The sequence below is a fragment of the Macaca mulatta genome, chromosome 16, assembly GCF_049350105.2.
Source record: "Macaca mulatta isolate MMU2019108-1 chromosome 16, T2T-MMU8v2.0, whole genome shotgun sequence".
Taxonomy (NCBI): domain Eukaryota; kingdom Metazoa; phylum Chordata; class Mammalia; order Primates; family Cercopithecidae; genus Macaca; species Macaca mulatta.
The window spans coordinates 13,235,129-13,256,397 of record NC_133421.1 but is presented as its reverse complement, the minus strand read 5'-3'; the positions used below and the strand labels follow the sequence as shown (position 1 = coordinate 13,256,397).

The 21,269-nt window shown below is 42.9% G+C and overlaps 1 protein-coding gene across 1 annotated transcript in view; it reads right to left on the bottom strand.

The window, feature by feature from the left end:
* DNAH9 (dynein axonemal heavy chain 9) overlaps positions 1-21,269 on the bottom strand; it is a 376,944-nt gene that overhangs the window by 220,785 nt on the left and 134,890 nt on the right. The window contains exons 29-32 of the mRNA XM_015118601.3: positions 16,449-16,606; positions 12,804-12,942; positions 10,012-10,299; positions 3,861-4,071 (exon numbers count right to left, since the gene is read on the bottom strand). Coding sequence (XP_014974087.3) covers positions 3,861-4,071; positions 10,012-10,299; positions 12,804-12,942; positions 16,449-16,606 — 796 coding nt within the window. The remainder of the gene's footprint in view (positions 1-3,860; positions 4,072-10,011; positions 10,300-12,803; positions 12,943-16,448; positions 16,607-21,269) is intronic.

The window sequence follows — 21,269 nt, the reverse complement described above, 5'->3', positions numbered from 1 at the left end:
TTATCTCTTCATAATTTTGAAATTATCTATTTTTTGCTCTATTCTTTTTTAACTTTTCCTTTATACTAGTTTACTCAATTTTTCTACTTCTTAATGAAGACATTTTATTAATTTATATTTTGCTAGGGGTTCATCTATTTCTTTTAGTTTTTCAAGTATGTGTCATCAAATATTTTCTTCTACTTTGGTCTTGTCTGTTAATTCCAAATTATATGTATATTTACTCTTTTTTTCCATTAATCACTCTCACAACAGACTTATCTTATTGGTCTTTACAGCGAACCAATATTTACATTTATTAATCTTTTTTTTTTTTTTTTTTGACAGAGTCTTGCTCTGTCGCCCAGGCTGGAGTGCAGTGGCGCCATCTTGGCTCACTGCAAGCTCTGCCTCCCAGGTTCATGCCATTCTCCTGCCTCAGCCTCCCAAATAGCTGGGACAACAGGTGCCCGCCACCTTGCCCAGCTAATTTTTTGTATTTTTAGTGGAGATGGGGTTTCACCATGTTAGCCAGGATCATCTCTATTTCCTGACCTCGTGATCGGCCAGATGGTTTTACTGTCTCTTTCCAGCCTCTATGGCCCTTAAAATTGCACATCTTTCATGGAACTTATTTTCTGTCTTATCATTTGGATAATTTGCCTAGGTTTTACTTCTTTTTATTTTTTTGAGACAGTCTCTCTCTCTGTTGTCCAGGCTGGAGTGCAGTGGCGTGATCTCGGCTCACTGCAAGCTCCGCCTCCCGGGTTCAAGCCATTCTCCTGCCTCAGCCTCCCGAGTAGCTGGGACTACAGGCGCCCGCCACCACGCCCGGCTAATTTTTTGTATTTTTTAGTAGAGACGGGGTTTCACCGTGTTAGCTAGAATGGTCTCCATCTCCTGACCTCGTGATCCGCCCACCTCGGACTCCCAAAGTGCTGGGATTACAGGCGTGAGCTACCACGCCCGGCTGGGTTTATCTATTTCTTCTATTTCTTTTATTTATCTTTATATAATCTTTTTGTGTTCCTCCTGGTGACTAATTTCAGCTTTTATCTTTATCAGTTCCTTTTCCTTCATTTTCTTTGTGTTTAGCTTGAATAATTTCTTATGACAAATATTAACTTCCTTTACTTTCAGCCCACCTTTTATAATAAAGTGAGTTTAAAAGGTTTTCCCTTTTAGAGGTTTTAGATGGAGCCCATAGGTTTTCTTGTATGGAGTATTTTTTTATTGCATCCTAGAGAGGTTGCAATTAAATTTTCTTTTTGATACAGGAATCAAGAGAGCATTTCTTGATTTGCAAGTAGTAAAATCATTTTTGGTGACTTTCCCGCTATTTGTTTCTAATTCTATTCCATTGTTATCAGAGAATGTGACCTGTAAATTGATATTGTTGAATTCATTATAGCTTTCTCCGTAGCCAATTACATTTTTAATTTTTGGAAATGTTACACGAACCCCACCAGGAAAGGAATACTTTCTATTTATGGGATAAACATTCTATAACTTTGTATTATATTGAGTTTAGTGATATAATTGCCAATTCCTTTATGCACTTATTTTTCTGTTTACTGGAATTAATTTTGAAAATAAAAAACAAATACATAAAAAAATTAAAATAACCTGTTAATTTGTATTCTTTTGAAGTTATCCTAAATTCTTTTTTTTTTTTTTTTTTTTTTTTTTTGTATACGTGGGGTCTCACTATGTTGCCTAGGCTGGTCTCAAATTCCTGGCCTCAAGGGATCTTCCAATCTTGGCCTCTCAAAGCACTAGGATTATAGGAATGAGCTACTGTGCCTGGCCCCTAAACATATTTTAAAGGCTATATTCCATTTACTTGTTTAGTGAATACAGACTTGTGATTATTATATCTTCCTTGTCAATTTCCCCAAATTTAATGTATAATCTAATAAAATTTTAACTAGAATTCAGAGTTAAAATTTTTGAATTATATTATTGAGCCTATATTTAATATGAAAAAAGAAGTGCTTGAGACAAGACAATAAAATTACAAAAGATTACTGAGGAGGGACTTACCTCATTGGGTATTAAAATATGTTATAAAACGACTGTAACTAAAATAAAATGACATTAGTATAGGATTAGATAAAGCGGTGAGTCAAACAGAATAGAAAGCCCAGAATCAGATCTCAATATACATACGCAATTTAATAAATGACAAACTGGTATTTAAATTCAGAGGGAAAGCATAGTTTACTTAATAAATGGTGTGGTTACAATCAATTATCCATCTGGAAGGAAATAAAGTTGATTCTGTACCCTATCTCATACTAAGCCCCAAAATAAATTCCAGACGGATAAAAAATGTTAATGTAAAAAGAATCTTTTTTGATCAAATTTATGATACTATATCAACAGCTGAAGAATGATAAACTAATAGAAATCCCAGATGCTAAAAAGACTACACAGGCATAATTTCCTTTGTTAAAAAGAGCATGGGAAAATAAAGTGTCTATAGACAAAGAATAGGTGGGGAAACATTAGCAATGCATGTGACAAATAAAGGGTTAATATCTTTGATATACTAAAAAACTCTTAAAAACTGGTAAGAAAAACAGGAAATAAAATCACAAAAGAGCAAGTTACTAAGATCAATAAGAAGATGCTAAGCCTTGTTAAAAGCAAAATAAAAATTAGACTCTGGTTGTTAAATCCCTGTGTTCTAGATCTCAGATGAAAGCTCCTACATCAGAGAAATCCAGAGAGTTTGACCCAGATGTGGTCAGACATTGAAACGTCAGGAAGGAGCTGAGATTTCCTCATTCCAGAAGCCACATCTGTTTTAGAAAGAGGTCCTCCTTATCAGCTCATGGACCTCTTTTTTTTTCCCTCAACTTTCTTTTCTGCTCTCTTCCAGTGCCAGACGACCCTTTACAATGTCTATTGGTGATGTTTAGTTCTTTGAAGGTAAGGCTGAGATCAGCACCCAGCAAACACAGGGTTGAGGGCCTCTGAATCACTGTAGAAGGGAATATGGCTCTAGGGGCCTTCCTGGGATTGAATGGATAAACATCAGGGTCCTGGCATGGGCACAAGGTTCTGTAGCATGCAGCTTCCCCATCACTGCTGGGGCGACACCAAATAGGGGAATAGTGCCCTTTGTAGGACGCCAGACAGCACCACTTCTTTGGGAAGGAGCCGTGGGCTTCCCTACCCAACACATACTTGAAGTCTACTGCCAAGCAGTGTTAACCCTACACCACGGCTCGTGCTCCAGAGTCAGTGAACTACAGCTGAATGCCTGCATTGCTATTTATTTATTTATTTATTTATTTATTTATTTATTTATTTATGACAGAGTCTTGCTTTGTCACCCAGGCTGGAGTGCAGTGGCACGATCTTGGCTCACTGCAACCTCCACCTCCCGGGTTCAAGCGATTCTCCTGCCTCAGTCACCTGAGCAGCTGGGACTACAGGTGTGCGCCACCACGCCCAGTTAATTTATTTTTATTTTTATTTTATTTTTAGTAGAGACGGGGTTTCACCATATTGGCCAGGCTGGTCTCGAACTCCTGACCTCGTGATCCACCGTCTCCGCCTCCCAAAGTGTTGGGATTACAGGTGTGAGTCCCTGGCCTGCTTTCTCCTCTTTAAATGCACTCTCTAAAAGGCAGCTGGAAGAGGTCCCCAAGGAGGGAGAATATCTGAAAAACTGAAGCTCCCCTCCAAGCCAAAATTGGTTTCCTCCTTCTCCTTTTCTACTGGCTTTTTCATCTCCTTCTGCGGTCCCAAGCAGATCAGTCCAATGTAATTCACCCAACTGCATCCAAGCCCGCCACAGGGGCTCTGAGGCTAGCAGAGACTTTCTCCTGGGAGAATCCCACACTTACCATCCTTGAGAATCCCACACTTACCATCCTTCCATTCTCGCGTGGCTGGATTGATGACGCCAAAGAGCTCATCATTTGTGACTGCTTTGGGATTGAGGTCAGTCCAGACGGGGCGCCGTTTCATGATCTGATAGGTCTTGTGCAAGGACCTCAGCACCTGTGACTTGCCGGTACCAGCGCCACCAACCACGAATACAGAGTGCCGCACAGCCAGGAGCTCCTCCAGCTGGACCACCTGGGGAGGCAGGAAATTCAGCCAGAGGGACCAGCCTGCGACTCACCTGCATCCCAGCTGCTCTCCTGTGACCCTAGCTGGTGTGCAAAGTGAGACCTGAAGTCAACAGAGGAAGAGTTATCTACCCCAAGACGTGTGAGGAGGTCTGAAATACAGGTGCAACACGATTCATTTGTTCCTGTATTCATCATTCAGGTATATAATTATTAGTCACCAATGAAGTGCTACAGAGTGTGCCAGGTGAGGGAAATTCAGATGCGATTCTCCTGCCCTCCGTGATCTTATTAGAGTGTGATAGAGAAGAAAGTCATGTGGACAAATTATTCTAAGGTAAGAGGATAAGTACTATCTCAGAGGTATTTATAAGGTGCTGTGGAAACAAGAGAGGAGGGAACCATTGATTTTGTACACATAAAGGGAATGAGAAAGGCTTCATAAAGGAGGGAACATTTGAACAAGGGCTCCAGGGATGAGTAGGAGTTTGCCCAGAAGATGAACAGGAAGGAAATTCCAGGCAGAGGTAACAGCACGAAGAAAGGCTTGCGGTGTGACAGAGTATGATGTGACTGGTTGGCCAGATGGTTTGGGGAGGCTGGAGTCAGAAGTCCTGTGGGGACCATGGTGGCACTGAAGGTCTCATCACTCTTGGGCTGGTTTGCTTCCAGGCACAGCTTTCCACACTGTTGCAGCACATTTACTGGAATAAAAATTGGACCAGCCACTGCCTTCACTCTGTCCCCTTCATTGGCCTCCATGGTTCTGGCGATGAAATACAAATCCTTAGATTGGTTTACAAGGTCCTTTTGCAGCCTGGCCCAAATCAGACTCCAGTCTTATCTCTTATCCTGCAACACACACAGTCCAGCAAGAGAACTACTTGGAGCTCTTAAATGGTGCTCTTTCCTGTATCCGTTCCTTCTGCTCAGAGTGACTTCCAGCTGGACGCGGCAGCTCACCCCTGTAATCCCAGCACTTTGGGAGGCTGAGGCAGGTGGATCACCTGAGTTCAGGAGTTCGAGACCAGCCTGGCCAACATGGTTAAAAAAACCCAAAAATACTAAAAATACAAAAAATTAGCTGGGCATGATGGCGGGCGACTGTAATTCCAGCTATTCGGGAGGCTGAGGTAGGAGAATCACTTGAACCTGGGAGGTAGAGGTTGCAGTGAGCTGAGATCGTGCCATTGCACTCCAGCCTAGGCAACAACAGCGAGACTCCATCTCAAAAACAAACAAACAAACAAACAAACAGAAACAAACAAACAAAAAACAAAAGTGACTTCTCCTGCCATCTTCTGTCTAAACCTTTGCACGTTCCTCAGGAAGCCTTCAGTCTGACCCATGCCTAGTACAGATGTCCCATACTAGCCTACATCCTAGTATCCAACATACTGCAGTAGTTACTTTTTTTTGTCCCCATATTCTATTATCCGCTCCTTGAAGGTAGGCAGGACTGAGCTTTTTTCTCTCTCTTTACAAAGTCTGGCAGAGAAACTGGCACGTGCCAAATGATGAACGAATACTTGTCGAAAATGTGAAGGATGACCGGAAAGGCTGGATGGGCCTGATTGTGAAAGGTCTTATATATCATGAGAAAAAAATTTGAACTTTACTGTAGTTCAGATTTCTTCAGATTTTGCACTATAAGATCCTTAGCAGAGGAAAGGTGAACTGAACAGAAAATGCACCAAAATGTTGACAGGGCAGTGAGAGAATAAGCTTTTTCCTGTATGTTTTATTTTTTCTATAGTTTGAAAAAATAAGTAAGGACCTTCTCTCTCTCTCTCCCTGTGTGTGTGTGTGTGTGTGTATGTGTGTGTGTGTGTGTGTGTATATATATATATATATATTTTTTTTTTTTTTTTTTTTTTGAGATGGAGTCTCACTCTGTCTCCCAGGCTGGAGTGCAATGGCGCAATTTCAGCTCACTGCAACCTCCACCTCCTGGGTTCAAGCGATTCTCCTGCCTCAGCCTCCCAAGTAAGCTGGGATTACAGGCGCCTGCTACTGCGCCCAGCTAATTTTTGTATTTTTTAATAGAGATGGGATTTTTCCATGTTGGCCAGGCTGGATTCAAACTCCTGACCTCAGGTGATCCACCCACCTTGGCCCCCTAATGTGCTGGGATTACAGGCGTGCGCCACTGCGCCTGGCCAGGACTCCTATATTTTCGAAATTTAAATAATACAGGTGTTAGAATTCTAGAATTCTACGACCAGGGAATTTAGGAGGAGAGCAGCAGTGCTAAGCTCAGTGTGAAGGTAGCAGATTAAATGGCTGTTTGGGGGCAAGAAGATCAGTGTCAGTTGTGGCAGGATCATCTCCTGAGATATTACTTTGCGTCTTGTTGTCCACAGCATCAGTGTCTTTTTTATTCTGTCCCAGGGCGTTGCTGTTCCTATGATTCAGGGCCCAAAAGCACCCAGAAGAGAGTCTCTTCCTTCAATGACTTTATGCAGGATCATCTCAGATAGGAATGAGGAGAGAGTTGGGAAGAACCTCCAAGGAGGCTTAAGCTCAGATATGAGTGAAAGAGAGTCAGCCATGTGAAGGCCAGCAGGAAAAGCCATTCCGGGTACAGCAACAGTGAGTGCAAAAGCCTTAAGTTCAGCATCAAGCTTAGAGGGCTGAAAGACCAGGGGCATAAATGGGAGAGCGGCACAAGGTGAGACAAAAGAGGCAAGCAGGGGCCAGAGAGAGACGCAGAAATTGGTAGCTGGAATTTCATCCTAAGTATAATAGGAAGCATTTGGAGGTTTTAAGCATGAAATTGACCTGAGGTCATTGCAGAAAGAAAAGAAAGAAGAAAGAGAAAGAAAAGAAAAGAGAGAGAGAAAGAAAAAGAAGAAAGGAAAGAAAGAGAGAGAAAGAGAAAGAAAGAAAGAAAGAGAAAGAAAGAAAAGAAAAAAGAAAAAGAGAGAGGGAGGAAGGAAGGGAGGGAGGGAGGAAGGAAGGAAGGGGAAGGGGAAGGGGAGGAATGAGGAGGAAGAGGGAGAGGAGAGGGAGGGGGAGATGGTACTCTGGCTCCTGAATGGAGATTGTATTATATTCCTAGACTTTTGTTTGTTCCTTTGCATAAACAAGGGATTTACCAGAGATGCTGGGAAGATTTAAAATTGCTTTCTAGATCCATCACCTCTTCTTTTTTCACGCCAACAACTTTAGTGAGACATACTTCATGTACCATAAAATTCACCCTTTAAAGTGTACAACTGAATGAAATTTAGTATCTTCACATAATTGTAGAACCATCACTACTATCGAATCTTAGAACATAGAAAACCCAACAGAAAACCCCACACCCATTAACAGTCAATCCCCACTCCCCGCCCCCACCTCTGTCCTATGCAACCTCTGGTCTACTTTCTGCCTCTAAGACTTGTCTGTTCTGTATGTTTTATATAAATAGAATCATACAATATGTGGTATTTTGTGACTGGTTCTTTTTTGACTTAGAAAGATGTTTTCAGTCATGTTGTAGAATGTATAAACACTTTTTTCCTCTTCTTTCCCTAGCTTTATTAAGGTACAATTGAAAAATAACAATTGTATATATTTATGGTGTATAATACATTTTGATATATGTATAATTGTGACATGATTAGATCAAAGTAATTAACATATATCTCACCTCGCATACGTATCACTTTCTTGTGCTAAGAACATTTAAGGTCTACTCTCATTTAAATTTTCAAGTATGCAATAATCTTTTTGATTATAGTCATCAAGCTGTACAATGGATCTCCAGAACTTATTCATCTTGTCTAATTGGAACTTTATACCACCCTTACAGACACACCCAAAATGATGTTTGACCAAACATCTGGGCACTCTGTGGCCCAGACGAATTTACATATAAAATGAACCGTCACAGTCCCCATAACTTAGAAGTTCAATAAAACACACAAGAACTTGCAGCTTATTACTCCATTCTTGCTTTGAATAAGTTCACTTTTCTTAAGGTTCTCTTTTCTGGGAGACTACTGACTTCCTGCTCTAACTTGAATTGATTGCTTTCTAGGCCTGCTAACAGCTGTCATTTCAGGATTTTTTTTTTCTTGATTCTTGATTTTTTTGAATCTCACAGTATTTTTCTTGTTTTTCATTCTTGTTTTGCTGTAGTATGTCCTCAAGTAACTTACTCAAAAAGGGTGCATAAGAAGTAACATTTATGATTCTGAGAATATCATGGATGATAATTTGGTTATATAGAATTCTAGTCTTGAAATCATTTCCCTCAAAAAATTTGAAGGAATGGTTTTCTTGTTCTCTAGTATCCAATTTAGCTGACAAGAGATTCTGAGTTCCTCTTGAATTCCTTTCCTGGATCACTTGTTGATATGGTTTGGCTTTATGTCCCCACCCAAATCTCACCTCAAATCCCCATGTGTCGAGGGAGGGACCTGGTGGGAAGTGATTGGATCACGGGGACAGTTTCCCCCATGCTGTTCTTGTGCTAGTGAGTGAGTTCTCACGAGATCCGATGGTTTTATAACCAGGATGGTGCGGAAAGGAGGTGTAGCATGTAGAACAGAGCATGGAGTCTGAACTTAGACTTCATTTCAAGCACCCGCTCCTCCACTTGATTTGTAGCAGATTGTTATTGAACTAGAGCTGTGATAAATGCTACAAAGGAAAAATGCACTGTGCAAGGAAGACAAAGGGTGTCCACAGCTCTTTATTTCCCCTGCACTCTTTCTGTCTCCTTCCTGCTGCCTTGTGAGGAAGGACTTGCTTCTCCTTCACCTTCTGCCATGATTGTAAGTTTCCTGAGGCCTCCGCAGCCATGCAGAACTGTGAGTCAATTAAACCTCTTTCCTAACTACCCTGTCTCAGGTATTAATACACTAGTACTACCTCCTCACTCAACTAGGAGACTTATTGTTTTCTCTTGATTCTTGACCTCTGAAATTGCGTTATTGTGTGTCCCTGCACAGACTCATTTAAAGTCATTCTGTTCAGTACTGTCTTTCCAATGTAGATACATGTCTTTCCAGCTCTAGTTAGCTTCCTGTTCTTTTTCTAGAATTCTTTCTAGTAACATGTTGGATAACCTAAATTGATCCTCTGTACATCATCTCACCTCTCACACTTTGTCTCTGTGTGTGTGTGCATGTGTGAATATTTTACCATACACACACACATAATACATAATACTGTTTATAGCTTTATCCTGGGATGTTGCCTTTCGCTTTATTTTCCCATCCTCTCACTGAATTTCGAATGCCATCAATCATACAATTTTATATTTAAAACAGGTCTTTATAATTCTCCAATAGTGCTTTTTATTTTGTACAATGGCATCTAATTCTTGTTTGTTAGATATCATTTTTAAAATTTCCTTCAAAGATGCTAATTAGAACTTTAAAAATGTTCTCTTTGTTATTTTCACTGGCTGTTTTTGTTGTGTGTGTGTGTCTGTCTGTCTGTGTCTGTCCATTTGTCTTTATCTCACGTGTTGTTGGGTTTCTTCAATATCTGGTAAGCCTCAAGGTTAAATAAGGAGCTGTGCTGTGTTTTCTAGGAGGCTGGGAGGTGTATTCTCCTCTGCTGGTCCCAGGTGCTCTCTTTTGCTGGTCTCCACCCAGGATAGTAGGATTGAGTGGAGGCTCTGTAGATGTGGCCAGATCTTGGCCTCTGTCCTTTCATTTGTGGGTGAGTGAGCAGATAGTTGGCATTCAGGCTGAGGTACACCAAACAGAATGGAAGGGCTATAAAGTAAGGATCCTCCAACTTTCCCTTGTATTCCCTACCATTCATTCCACATTGTGGGTCCCCAGTGAAGAGCGGTTGAAATGAATTATCACTAACTAGGGATTTTTACATCTAAAACATATTTGTACATCTAAAACAACACTTTGGATTACGGATGAAGGATAACCCATTGTCCAGGACAATAAGTAAGAGATAGAGAAATCCTGGGAGGAAAAACCATGTGTACCTTGAGCACAAAGTTGTCCTCAGCTTGGAGCTTCAGATCCACTATTGCCTTCCTAACCAAAGCCTCGAAGTTGGGGTCTCTCCTCCGGGGGACATCCAGGGCGGGAAAGAGGTCCCCGATCAGGCCCATGAAGATGGGCATGTCATCAGTCACAATCTTGGGGATGTTGAAGTCCCGCAAGGAGCGCATCAGGACCTGGTCCTCAGGCCGGTCAGGGTCTCCTCGCTTCAGGGATCCCGCCACCACCAGCACGGACTTGATGGCCCGCAGGCCCCAGTCGTAATGATCCTGTGGGCAGTGTTAGACCAAAGTGGCAGAGAGACAGAACACCATGTGCTAGGGTGAGTGTCTGCAGAATCGTAAATATCCTATCACCGTTAGGTCACCTCTGAAGCTTGGGCAGAGACATGGGAAGGAATGACTTAGAAAATTATGATTCCAGAATTCTAGTTCCTGGTCGAACGCTAGCTACTTTTCCAGTTGTGACAACAGCAGGGCAGACATAGAACATACAAATGATGTAGGGGTCAGAGAGATCAAACAGAACCATTTTCAAACCTATCTGGCTACTCCTTGCACACTCAGCAGGTAGAATTGGAAGGGCTGTCAAGGAGGGAGCCATGTTAACTCTTAGAGATGGTAGATGCTGAGCTTACATGCGCTGCCTTGGAGACCTTCACATTTTGTGGGAAAAGAGGTTTCAAGAATAGCTCCTTAAAGTGGGTTCTGTCAAAGATGAACCCCCTGGTCACGGTGCTGCCAGTAGGGTCTGTGGGAGAGCAGACCACACTGCTGATAGCAGGCTTCAGGCGGCAGCATGGAGTGGGAAGGAGCTGTAGTGGGCAGAAAAGAGCATGGAGTCTGAACTCAGACTTCTGTTCAAGTCCCAGCTCCTCTACTTGACTTGTAGCAGATTGCTATTTAATTAGAGCCATGAGAAATGCTACCAAGGAGGCTGGGTGCGGTGACTCATACCTGTAATCCCAGCACTTTGGGAGGCCGAGGCGGGTGGATCACAAGGTCAGGAGTTTGAGACCAGCCTGGCCAATATGGTGAAACCTCGTCTCTACTAAAAATACAAAAATTAGCTGGGCGTGGTGGTGGGTGCCTGTAATCCCAGATACTCAGGAGGCTGAGGCAGGAGAATTGCTTGAACATGGGAGATGGAGGTTGCAGCGAGCTGAGATCACCACTATACTCTACCCTGGGCAACAGAGAGAGACTCTGTCTCAAAAAAAAAAAATTAAAAAATTAAAATGCTACCAAAGAAAAATGCAGTGTGCAATGATGACTAAGAACACAGTGGCTGTACCCAGGATATGGATCAGACTACCCTAAGGAAATGGCATTAAAGAAGACCTTAAAGGAGTGGAATTCAGTCAGGCACAGATGAAAAAGAAGTGCAGTCAAGGCAAGTGAGAACAGGATGTCCACAAGCTCAGGTGAGAAGACAATCAGTTTCAAGGAACTCAAAAAAGATCAATGGAGATGGAGCACCACACGACAGGGAGAGAGCTGTGAGCCGCTGCCGTGGAGGTAGGAGGAGACAGAACACCCTGAAGTCTTTAGCAGAGAGTGATAAGGACATTGGTCTCTATCTTAGGACAAGTGAGGAGCGTTTTTAAATCATCACTCTAGCAAGTGGCTAAAGAACAGATCTGAGGAATTAGAATAGAGGTGGAAAAACTAGTAGAAAGGCAGTTGCAATAGTTTAAACAAAAGATATGGGTGCTTGGAACTCAAGTGGTAGCAATGAATAGGGAAAGGAAATGAGACTTATTTGAGAAATATCCAGAACATAGAATCATTAAGGGTTCATTTAAAATTATATACAGGGCCAAGGAAGAGAAAATGGCCCAGGGTGACTCCCAGGGTCCTAGAGTTAGCAAATGAGTGAATGAGGGGTCAGCATACTGAGGCTGGGAACACAGGAGAAGGAAGCTTGGGCTTAGAGCTGATGGAGATCAGCTTTAGAGTGCTGAGCTGGAGGAGCTTTTTAAACACTCGGGGGAGCTGTGGTACAGACCATTGAATGTACAGGTTTAGAGCTCAAAAGAGAGGTTTGGGATAAAGCCTTAAAAGAGGGAGTCACTGGCCTGGAAGTCAACGTTGGGAAAGAACCGAGAGAGGGGGTACAATGAGAAAAGAAGTATGAGGAAAACAGGATTTTCTGCATCTTGGACAGACTCCACAGGGCTGAGACAGCCTGTGTTATGGCAGTAAAGGTGATCAAAACAAGATATTCCCAAAGCTCACTGGGGACAGCCCAGGGAAGCTTGGTCATCTATCCTTGACAAAAAGAAATTCTCTGTTCGAGGCAGAAACCTTGCAGGTAATGTTTTGCTAAGGTGCAATTTTTCTGTGAATTTCCCCCTGCCTTAGGCGGAAGCTACAGGTAAGGCCAAGCAACTATGAGAAGCTCAAAGCTGGTTAACAACTAACCTGCTTCCCTAACCCTCCTCATCTATGTCCCTTCAGGTACAGATCATTTCCTCCAGGGGTTTTTTATTGACCACTGTAATGTCTCTCATGGGACACTGGTGTCTGTGACGTGTTGCTAAGTATTCTATTAAAAAATGGAGTTTTGAGGTTAATTTTGAAAAATGCAGAGCTAAAAAAATGAACATAAATCTTTATTGTGGAAGTGTTCAGAGCTTTCGATATGCTTATGGGCACAGTGACTCTCTATGAGAAAGCTCGAGCATGTTTTCCTAATACATTTGTTCCAGAATGTTTCCAGAGCTGGGGCTGTTGCACGGTGCTTGGTTGTGCAGCCTCCTTAGAGATCCTACCTGTTTGGAGAGAAGCTCTTTGCACAACTGGTAAAGAGTGATGAACTTTCTGGCTAATGACCGGGCTTCAATGAATCCTTCTGCCACCAGCATGATCTCACAGATCAACTCAAAGTCTGGAACCACCATTGCACAAGGCCTGAGTATAGGAAGACAGAAGGCCCAGTCAGTTTCCCAAGTAACAGTGTTGAAGAGGAGACCTGCAAGAACATAGGCATTGGCCGAGATCACACACGGAGGCAACTGCAAGTGCAAAAACTCATGGAAAGACCTGAGCCATTATTTCATCTAAGACTTTCAATGTATTCTATGTGTTGCTGCAGTTAGCATGAAGACTTTCAACTTAGAGATGAGTTAGCTAAGGATAAAGGAAATGAAGTCGCCTTCCTAAGGGGCTGGATAATGTTAGCAGGCAGGGGCAGACTTGGAGCTACCACTCAAGTCTTGTGACTTGAGGTCAGTGTGTCTTACACAAGGCATGGATTAGTAAAACAAATTGTCTAGAACAGATTCGAGGCTTAGAATAAGGAATTGAATTTCTCTGGGTATCTACAAGAAACTGAGAGTTCCCCTATTCTTCATCCTCAAAATATGTGTCTTCTCTAATCCTAAACATGCAGAGCTTATCCTGTACTTATTTGAATACAAACGTAAATTTCTCATGATGAGGCCTAAAGCATGTATTAAGTGGGTCCAAAAGTAATTGTGGTTTTTGCCATTACTTTCAAGAAACTGAGAGTTCCTCTATTCTTCCTTCTCAAAATGTGTGTCTCCTGTAAGCCTAGACACCCAGGGCGTATCCTGTACTTGTTTGAATACAAATGTAAATTTCTAATGATAAGGTCTGAAGTGTGTATTAAGTTGGTGCAAAAGTAATTGCGGTTTTTGCTATTTCTTTCAATGGCAAAAACTGCAATTACATTTGCACCAGCTCAATATTTATTAACGCTATCTTGACACAGAATGGCATATACAATAATATAGAAAGGGTTTTCTAGAACGCTTTGTTGCGATTTTCTTTTTCCTCTGGCACTAAAAACATTTGATTTTAAAATTACTTACATTTTATTAATTTGTTAGGTATGTAATAGGAACCTAAGGTTGTTACATTTCTTTAATTGCATTTTCCCTATACTGATATGAAATTTTCATAAACATTTCATTCGAGCACATCTTTTTCTTGAAATATTTTACATTGTATTCAAATTCAAAGGAGCAACCAAATGCTTAAATTCTCAAAATTATTTTGCAACTTGCACATAAGAGTAAATATACATTGGTACAACAGAATACTATGCAGCCATGAAAAATAGTGGTGTGAAAGGAAAATTACATAATGACACAAAAAAACATTAGTTAATGAAAGTAGGATACTAAACTATATAGAGTCTGATCCCAATTTTGAAAAAGAAATGTGCTACGGATGCAGTATTGGAAAAAAAATGCCAAACGGTTACACTGATTGTTCCTGGATGACAGGACTGGGGCGGGGGGAGGAGCAGGGACTCTGGTTTCAAACTCTAGCATTCTGCCGCTTACTAGTTGGTTCACTAGCTAACCCTAGTAACTAGGGTTACTATCCTGAGCAATTTGCTGAATGCATCTGTTTTTTCACTATACACTGGAGAAACTAGTACTATCCACCTCATAGGGCCTTTGAGAGAATTAAATGTAAAAGTAGATGTTTGTACTTACTATTTTTGAAAAATACATTTGTTTATTTCCAAATTTCCTTCTATGGGTATGTGTTATGGACTGAATGTTGTGTGCCCCCAAAATGCAATGTGATGGTATTTGGAGATGGGGCCTTTGGGAGGTCATTAGGTCATGAGGGTGGAGCGCTCATGAATGGGATTAATACCCTTATAAGTAGAGGCCAGAGAGCTAGCTCATCCTTTTCCTCCATGTGAGGATACAGCAAGAAGGTGGCCGCTTGCAACCTGGAGGAGAGCCCTCACCAGAGCCTGACCATGCTGGCACCCTGCTCTTGAACTTTCAGGCTCTAGAACTGTGAGAAATAAATGTCTGCTGTTTAGGCCACCCAGTCTGCAGTATGTTTATTATGGCACCCTGAACTGGCAAAGACAATTCCATTCAGCAAAAACGATTCAGCAAGAAAAAAAGGTAAGAAAGAATTCTTATCTGGGTGATAACCTACTTCTATAATCATTTGTAACACAACGCTTATTTAATAAATACTTTGTAGAAAAAAATTGCCAACAATGCAGTATTCTGTAGCACCCGTTTAGATAGCTTGCTGGCATTCCAAGAGCTCTTGGTTAACACAGGGACCTGGCTGAAGAAGGAGAAGCTGCCATCACTCCAGCGACACATGAATTTGCCACGACTGAGAGAGTGAAGTACGCAGGGAGCTGCCCAGTGACCTCCTACGCCTCTGGAAATCCAATAAAGTGTTGACAACCTCTCTGGACAGACAGCACTATGTTTCTCAGTCCAAAAATGAGACAAAATAGTTCTGTCGGCCAGGCGCGGTGGCTCAAGCCTGTAATCCCAGCACTTTGGGAGGCCGAGGCAGGCGGATGACGAGGTCAGGAGATTGAGACCATCCTGGCTAATGCGGTGAAACTCCGTCTCTACTAAAAAATACAAAAAACTAGCTGGGCGAGGTGGCAGGCACCTGTAGTCCCAGCTACTTGGGAGGTTGAGGCAGGAGAATGGCGTAAACCTGGGAGGCAGAGCTTGCAGTGAGCTGAGATCTGGCCACTGAACTCCAGCCTGGGTGACAGAGCGAGACTCCGTCTCAAAAAAAAAAAAAAAAAAAAGTTTTGTCAGAGCTCCCCACAGTCTATCTCCCTTAGGTAAAGGTTCAGTAACCAGAAAATCAGAAGGCACAAAGCGTTCTTCAGTTTTCTCTTTGTTGGGCCAACTTTTCCTTTCTGGAAAAAGAATGCAGCCTCCAGCTCCTGTGAAGAAATGTATTTGTGTTTTCTTATCAAAGTAAAGAAGGTTTTAAAATATGGCAATGTCCACCGGTAGCAAGGGTGAAGTAAAAGAGGTGCTCTCATGCATCTCTACGAGGAGTGCAATTTGGTACTACTCTTTTTAGAAAGCAATTTGGCAATGTGTATCAAGAGCCTTAAAAATGTTTCTACCCATTAACACAGTAATTCCACTTCTGGGAAGCTAGCCAAAGAAAATAATCATGCACACAGAAAAAAAGATTAATGTACAAATATGTACATTACAGCATTATGCATAAATTTACTTTAAATGTTAGAATGTCTTAATATTTAACCATGCGGGAGTAGTTAATTACATTGTAAACCATGCACTTGATAAAAAAAAGCCTGCAGCCATGAAATGAGATTTATCAAGAATATCTAATAGAAGGAAATAGTTATGATATAAGAGACTATGAAACAAAAAAACAAAACAACACAAAACTATGTAGACTGCAAATGTAGGCTACTGACGTGTGGATTTAAAATGTGTATACAAAGGAGAACAGAACACAATTAAGCAGAAAGCAATTTTACTGCATTAAAGACATTAAAGATGGTTGTTAAAAATCTACTTTTCCAAATGTTCCAAATTTTCTTTAAAATATACATCACACATTTGAAGTGGAAAAATGAAAGAAACTTCTCTTTTGGGGCTTTTGCATGGGGCAGAGCTGACACTCACCTGAAGAGAGCCTTGAGGTTCTCTGGCAGCTCCGTGCGGCCGGCATAGCCCGGGTTCATGGTGATGAAGATTCCGACAGAAGGATTCAGGCTGATCTCCTCCCCAAGGAAGTTGAACCACTGCTTCTTATCTCTAATCGCATCTTGAATGCTTTTTACCTGGTGAACCAATCAATCAGCGAGAAATTCCTCAACTGCATTTCAGTGGAAGGGTCATAACTAAAGCTGGGAGCCTGTAGTCACACACAGCACAGAGAATTGTTCTGTGGCCCCTTTCACTGAAAGACAGGCATGATGACCACACCCTAGACCCTTTACTGACAGGCCCTGGGTGCATGTCTAAAAGAAATCTGGCCACTGCTAGGCACAGTGGCTCATGCCTATAATCCCGGCGCTTTGGGAGGCCAAGGCGGGCAGATCACTGGAGGTCAAGAGTTCAAGACCAGCCTGGCCAACACGGTGAAACCCTGTCTCTACTAAAAATACAAAAATTAGCCAGGTGTGGTGGTGCATATCTGTAATCCCAGTTACTTGGGAGACTGAGGCAGGAGAATCATTTGAACCAGGGAGGTGGAGGTTACAGTGAACCGAGATCATGCTACTGCACTCCAGCCTGGTTGACAGAGCGAGGCTACATCTCAAAACAAAACAACGAATCTGGCTGCCCACATCCATATTTATCACACTGTGGTTAAGAGCATGGGAGGGAACAGCAAACAGGTGTTCAACTCCCTAAATGTGGGTTCTCTCTGTAGCAATGGCTGAAGTGCATTAGGGCTGACCACTGGCCGGACACAGTTCTGACCACTACTTATGTATTAACTCATTTGAGCTTCACCATACTTGGAGGAGGGCGCTTCAATTACATCATCGCCATCTCAGATAAAACAGAAGCATGGTGAGATGGAAACATCTGCCCAGAGTCACACAGCTACTAATTGGGGCATCAGGATTTGAATCCAGGCAGATGGATCCTGGAGCCTGTGCTTTCAGGTATTGTGTGATGGTGAGGATGCTATAGCTACCTGCTGAGCTTGTTCTAAGTAAATGAAGTAAAGTCTGTGAAGTGCATAGCCTACAGAAAATGCTTAGAAATACCAGCTAACATGAGGGATATCCATGTGACCATTCTCATCGCAACTGTGGTCCCTGTCTTGGTTTAACTCTTCATAGCCACCCCCCAGACTACACCTTCAGAACAGGTCACCCTTTACAGATGGAGCAAGGCTAGGCTGGGCCAGACCCAGAGGGCTGTTAGTGCTTTTCTCTTTAGAGAATCAGACTTTTTCTTAAACTTAGTCTGGAGTCAGAGGAGGATTTACCCTGAAGCTTGACCCACTCAGATCTTGTTCTAGATTACTCTCTAGCAGCCGGAGGAGAGGCAGAAGTGAAGTTCAACCATTTATTGTCACAGCCGGTGCTTGGAAAAGGGTTAAGCAGAAATGATCGGCAACAGAGCAAAGATGAAAGGGACACAGTTTCAGGCTAGCCCACAGCCTTGTCCAGCTCGGCCCCAGAAGGTCTTTGGGAATTTCCAGCCTCTCACGTTCTCGGAAGCAAAACCCAAAAGCTGGGGCGGGTGCGAGGTTTTGAATGAGCCTCAGCAGGTCGGCTAAGTCCAGGATGCTAGAAGAGCAAAGGGTAGCCTAGTTCTGTAGAGATAGGGCTCTAGGGTTGTGTGTGTGAAACAGTGGGAGGGGTTGGGGGGGGCAGCTGGACCATCTACCACTGGGCACGGCTGTCTCCAGAGTACACAGTTTGCCTGGATGCATGACAGTTCTACAATTAGGATTCAGCTCTCTTCCCAGAGTGAAGCGCTAATGACTGTATGCGTTTGAGCTCACAGCAATTAGTTTGAAACTGAGACTTCTTTTCTACGTGCAGAATATCAATGCCATCCTGGCAGAAGCAGGCTTCAGCAGCCAGGACGCTGGCCAAACAGATCAAGCTCTGCTGGTTTGCGTGGAGCTCACAGCCCAGCCCAGCTCTGCCGTGGAGCCTCTTGCAGCCTTCATCATCCTGCGAGTTACGTGACTGGCAAAGCCTGGTTCTCTCCTTTGTTCCCAGTCTTCCCGTCCATAAAATATACAGAGCACTTGCCTTATTAGGGAGTGGGAAAGCAAGTTTAATTAGCGCTTATAAGTTGCTCTGCTACCTTTGGGCGAAGACTAAGGCACGAGCCTAGGACCTTTTCTGCTGCTCATTCTGACTCAGCATTCTGTCTCGAAACACCGAAGCCCAGAAACCTCACGCTCAGCAAGAATTTATGATGCACTTTCGGATTGGAGGCATCTGTGCTTTTGTGTAAAATTCTGTAGAGGGGCTCTTGAGGGAGAGTGTTGAACAGACTCAAAGATGCAGTTAATGTTGGAGCATCGGTGCTCATAGAAATTTTGGTTAGGCTGGCTTGTACAGGACAGGCGTTAGCAGCAACTGAGGCCCGCAGAAGAAATCATTAGAACATAACAATGATCAGGGTCCGAGAGACCTTGATAACGTCCAGGTCCTGGGAAAGGCCAGAGGGTCTTTCGGGATGCTTGGAAGCAGGGACGGGGGAGTGGAGAAGCAGGTGGACTAGGGATGTATGGATTAAATGCAAGCCCAGCCAGATGGAAGTACAACATAGGTAGTTTGGCAACTGATAGCTAAGGCTGCCAGGCACATCTCACCCACTGGGATCCGTTTCTCTATTGAAAATGCACTGTTTTCTGAAGATCTTAAAGCCACAGTGAATAACAAAAAATAACAACTGACATTTTTGAGCATTCAGTATGTACCGGGGATGATTCTGAGTACTTTCTGTGAATTATTCCATCCAAAGCTTTTAACAGTTGTTTAAGATAGGTAGTCTTAGATCTTCATTTTACCGATGAAGAAACTGAGGCAGAAGGCAGTTAAGAAACTGTGCTATGTTTATGTAAGATGTTAGCATTCAGGGGAGGCTAAAAGTGAGATATGTAGAAATTCGATGCTATTTTTACAACTTTTCTATAAATCTAAAATTGGTTCAAAATAAAAAGTTAAAAGAAAAAAAAAAGAAACTTGCCTGAAACCCCACAGTTGGTAAGTGGAGCAGCTCAAGTTTAAAAGCCAGGCAATCTGGTGCCGAAGCACACGCTTTTAGCTACTTCCCCCAAATGCTCTTGTACCAGAAGAAGCACTGTGCTAGCCACAGACCAGTTTCTCACCAAACATATACGTTTTCAGAGCAATTTGTTTTACTCTGAAAACCATCATGTTTGTTATAATTTAGAGGCATACTTCCCATAAAATAAGAAAATATGGTTTTGCCACACATTAAAAAGACAAATAATCACGCCTGTAATCCCAACACTTTGGGAGGCCGAGGCGGGCGGATCATGAGGTCAGGAGATCGAGGCTGTTAGCCATCCTGGCTAACACGGTCAAATCCCGTCTCTACTAAAAATACAAAAAAATTAGCCGGGCGTGATGGCACGTGCCTGTAATCCAGCTACTTGGGAGGCTGAGGCAGGAGAATCGTTTGAACCCAGGAGGCGGCGGTTGAAGTGAGCTGAGATCATGCCAGTGTACTCCAGCCTGGGCAACAGAGTGAGACTCCATCTCGAAAACAAAAATCAAAAAACAAAACAAGAAAACAAACAAAAAAAGAACACAAATGAATAAAAATGGAAAGCTATGTAGGAACCAGTGTTCTCAATTGGGGATGAGTTGGCAATTCCTCTCTCCCAGGGGTCATGTGGCAATGTCTGGAGACACTTTTGTTGCTGCTGGCATTCAGTGGGTAGAGGCCAGGGATGCTGCTCAACATCCACAATGCAGAGGATAGATCTTCACAAAATAGAATGATCGGCCGAAAGCATCAATAGTGCTGAGGCTGACAAGCCCTGATCTAGACCAAACATTTTACCAGTGAGGACCCTAAGGCTGAGAAGATATACTTAACCTCCATCCCACACCATGTGTCCTTGGGTCCAAACCAATTCCCATGCAAATTCTTAGCTCCACCTCCAAGATAAATCAAATCAGAAATTCTGGGAATGGGGTTGAGCAAAGCACGTGGGAACAGGCCCTCCAGGTGATTCTGATGCATGCTGAAATTTGAGAACCACTGCAGTCCAGTCAATTCTTACATTTCTACTCATCCCTACCTCTGCCCAGGTGGCCTCATTCATAGCTGCATACTGACTTCCCTCTCTCAGACGGGAGGGTGTTGAACAGACTCAAAAATGCAGTTAATGTTGGAGCATCGGTGCTCCTAGCAATTTTGGTTAGCCTGGTTTGTACAGGACAGGATTTAGCAGCAACTGAGGTCTGCAGAGCAAATCACTGGAACATAACAATGATCAGGGTCCAGAAAGCCTGGAAAAGGCTTTCCAGGTCCGGATCCTGGAAAAGGCCAGAGGTTCCCCTCTCTCCCTCTCTCAGATCAGCCTGGGCCTCCCACTTCCTTCTGCCCCACTTGGCCTGGAGAGGCTTTGCCCCTGCAGAGCACTGGCTGGGACAAACTGGGCTCAGTCTTGGGGGTCTTGATGTGAACCCAAACTCTACAGTCCTCAGCGGTGTTTCCCTCATTTTTCAGTGTCTCTCTCAGCTCTGGTTCTCAAAATTTGCTGAACGTGTGAACCATGTGGAAAGTTTTTAGAAAGTACCCACTAGTCCTATTCCACAGGAACTAAATCAACGCCTTTTTGGGGTGCAGACTGTGCATTACTATTTTGTAGAATTACCCAGGCCATTCTAATGTGCAGCCAGGGTTGAGATGACTGTGCCACAGTGGCACAGTCCCCGATTTTATTGTGCCTAGAAATCACTGGAGGACGTGTTAACATGAAGATTCTGT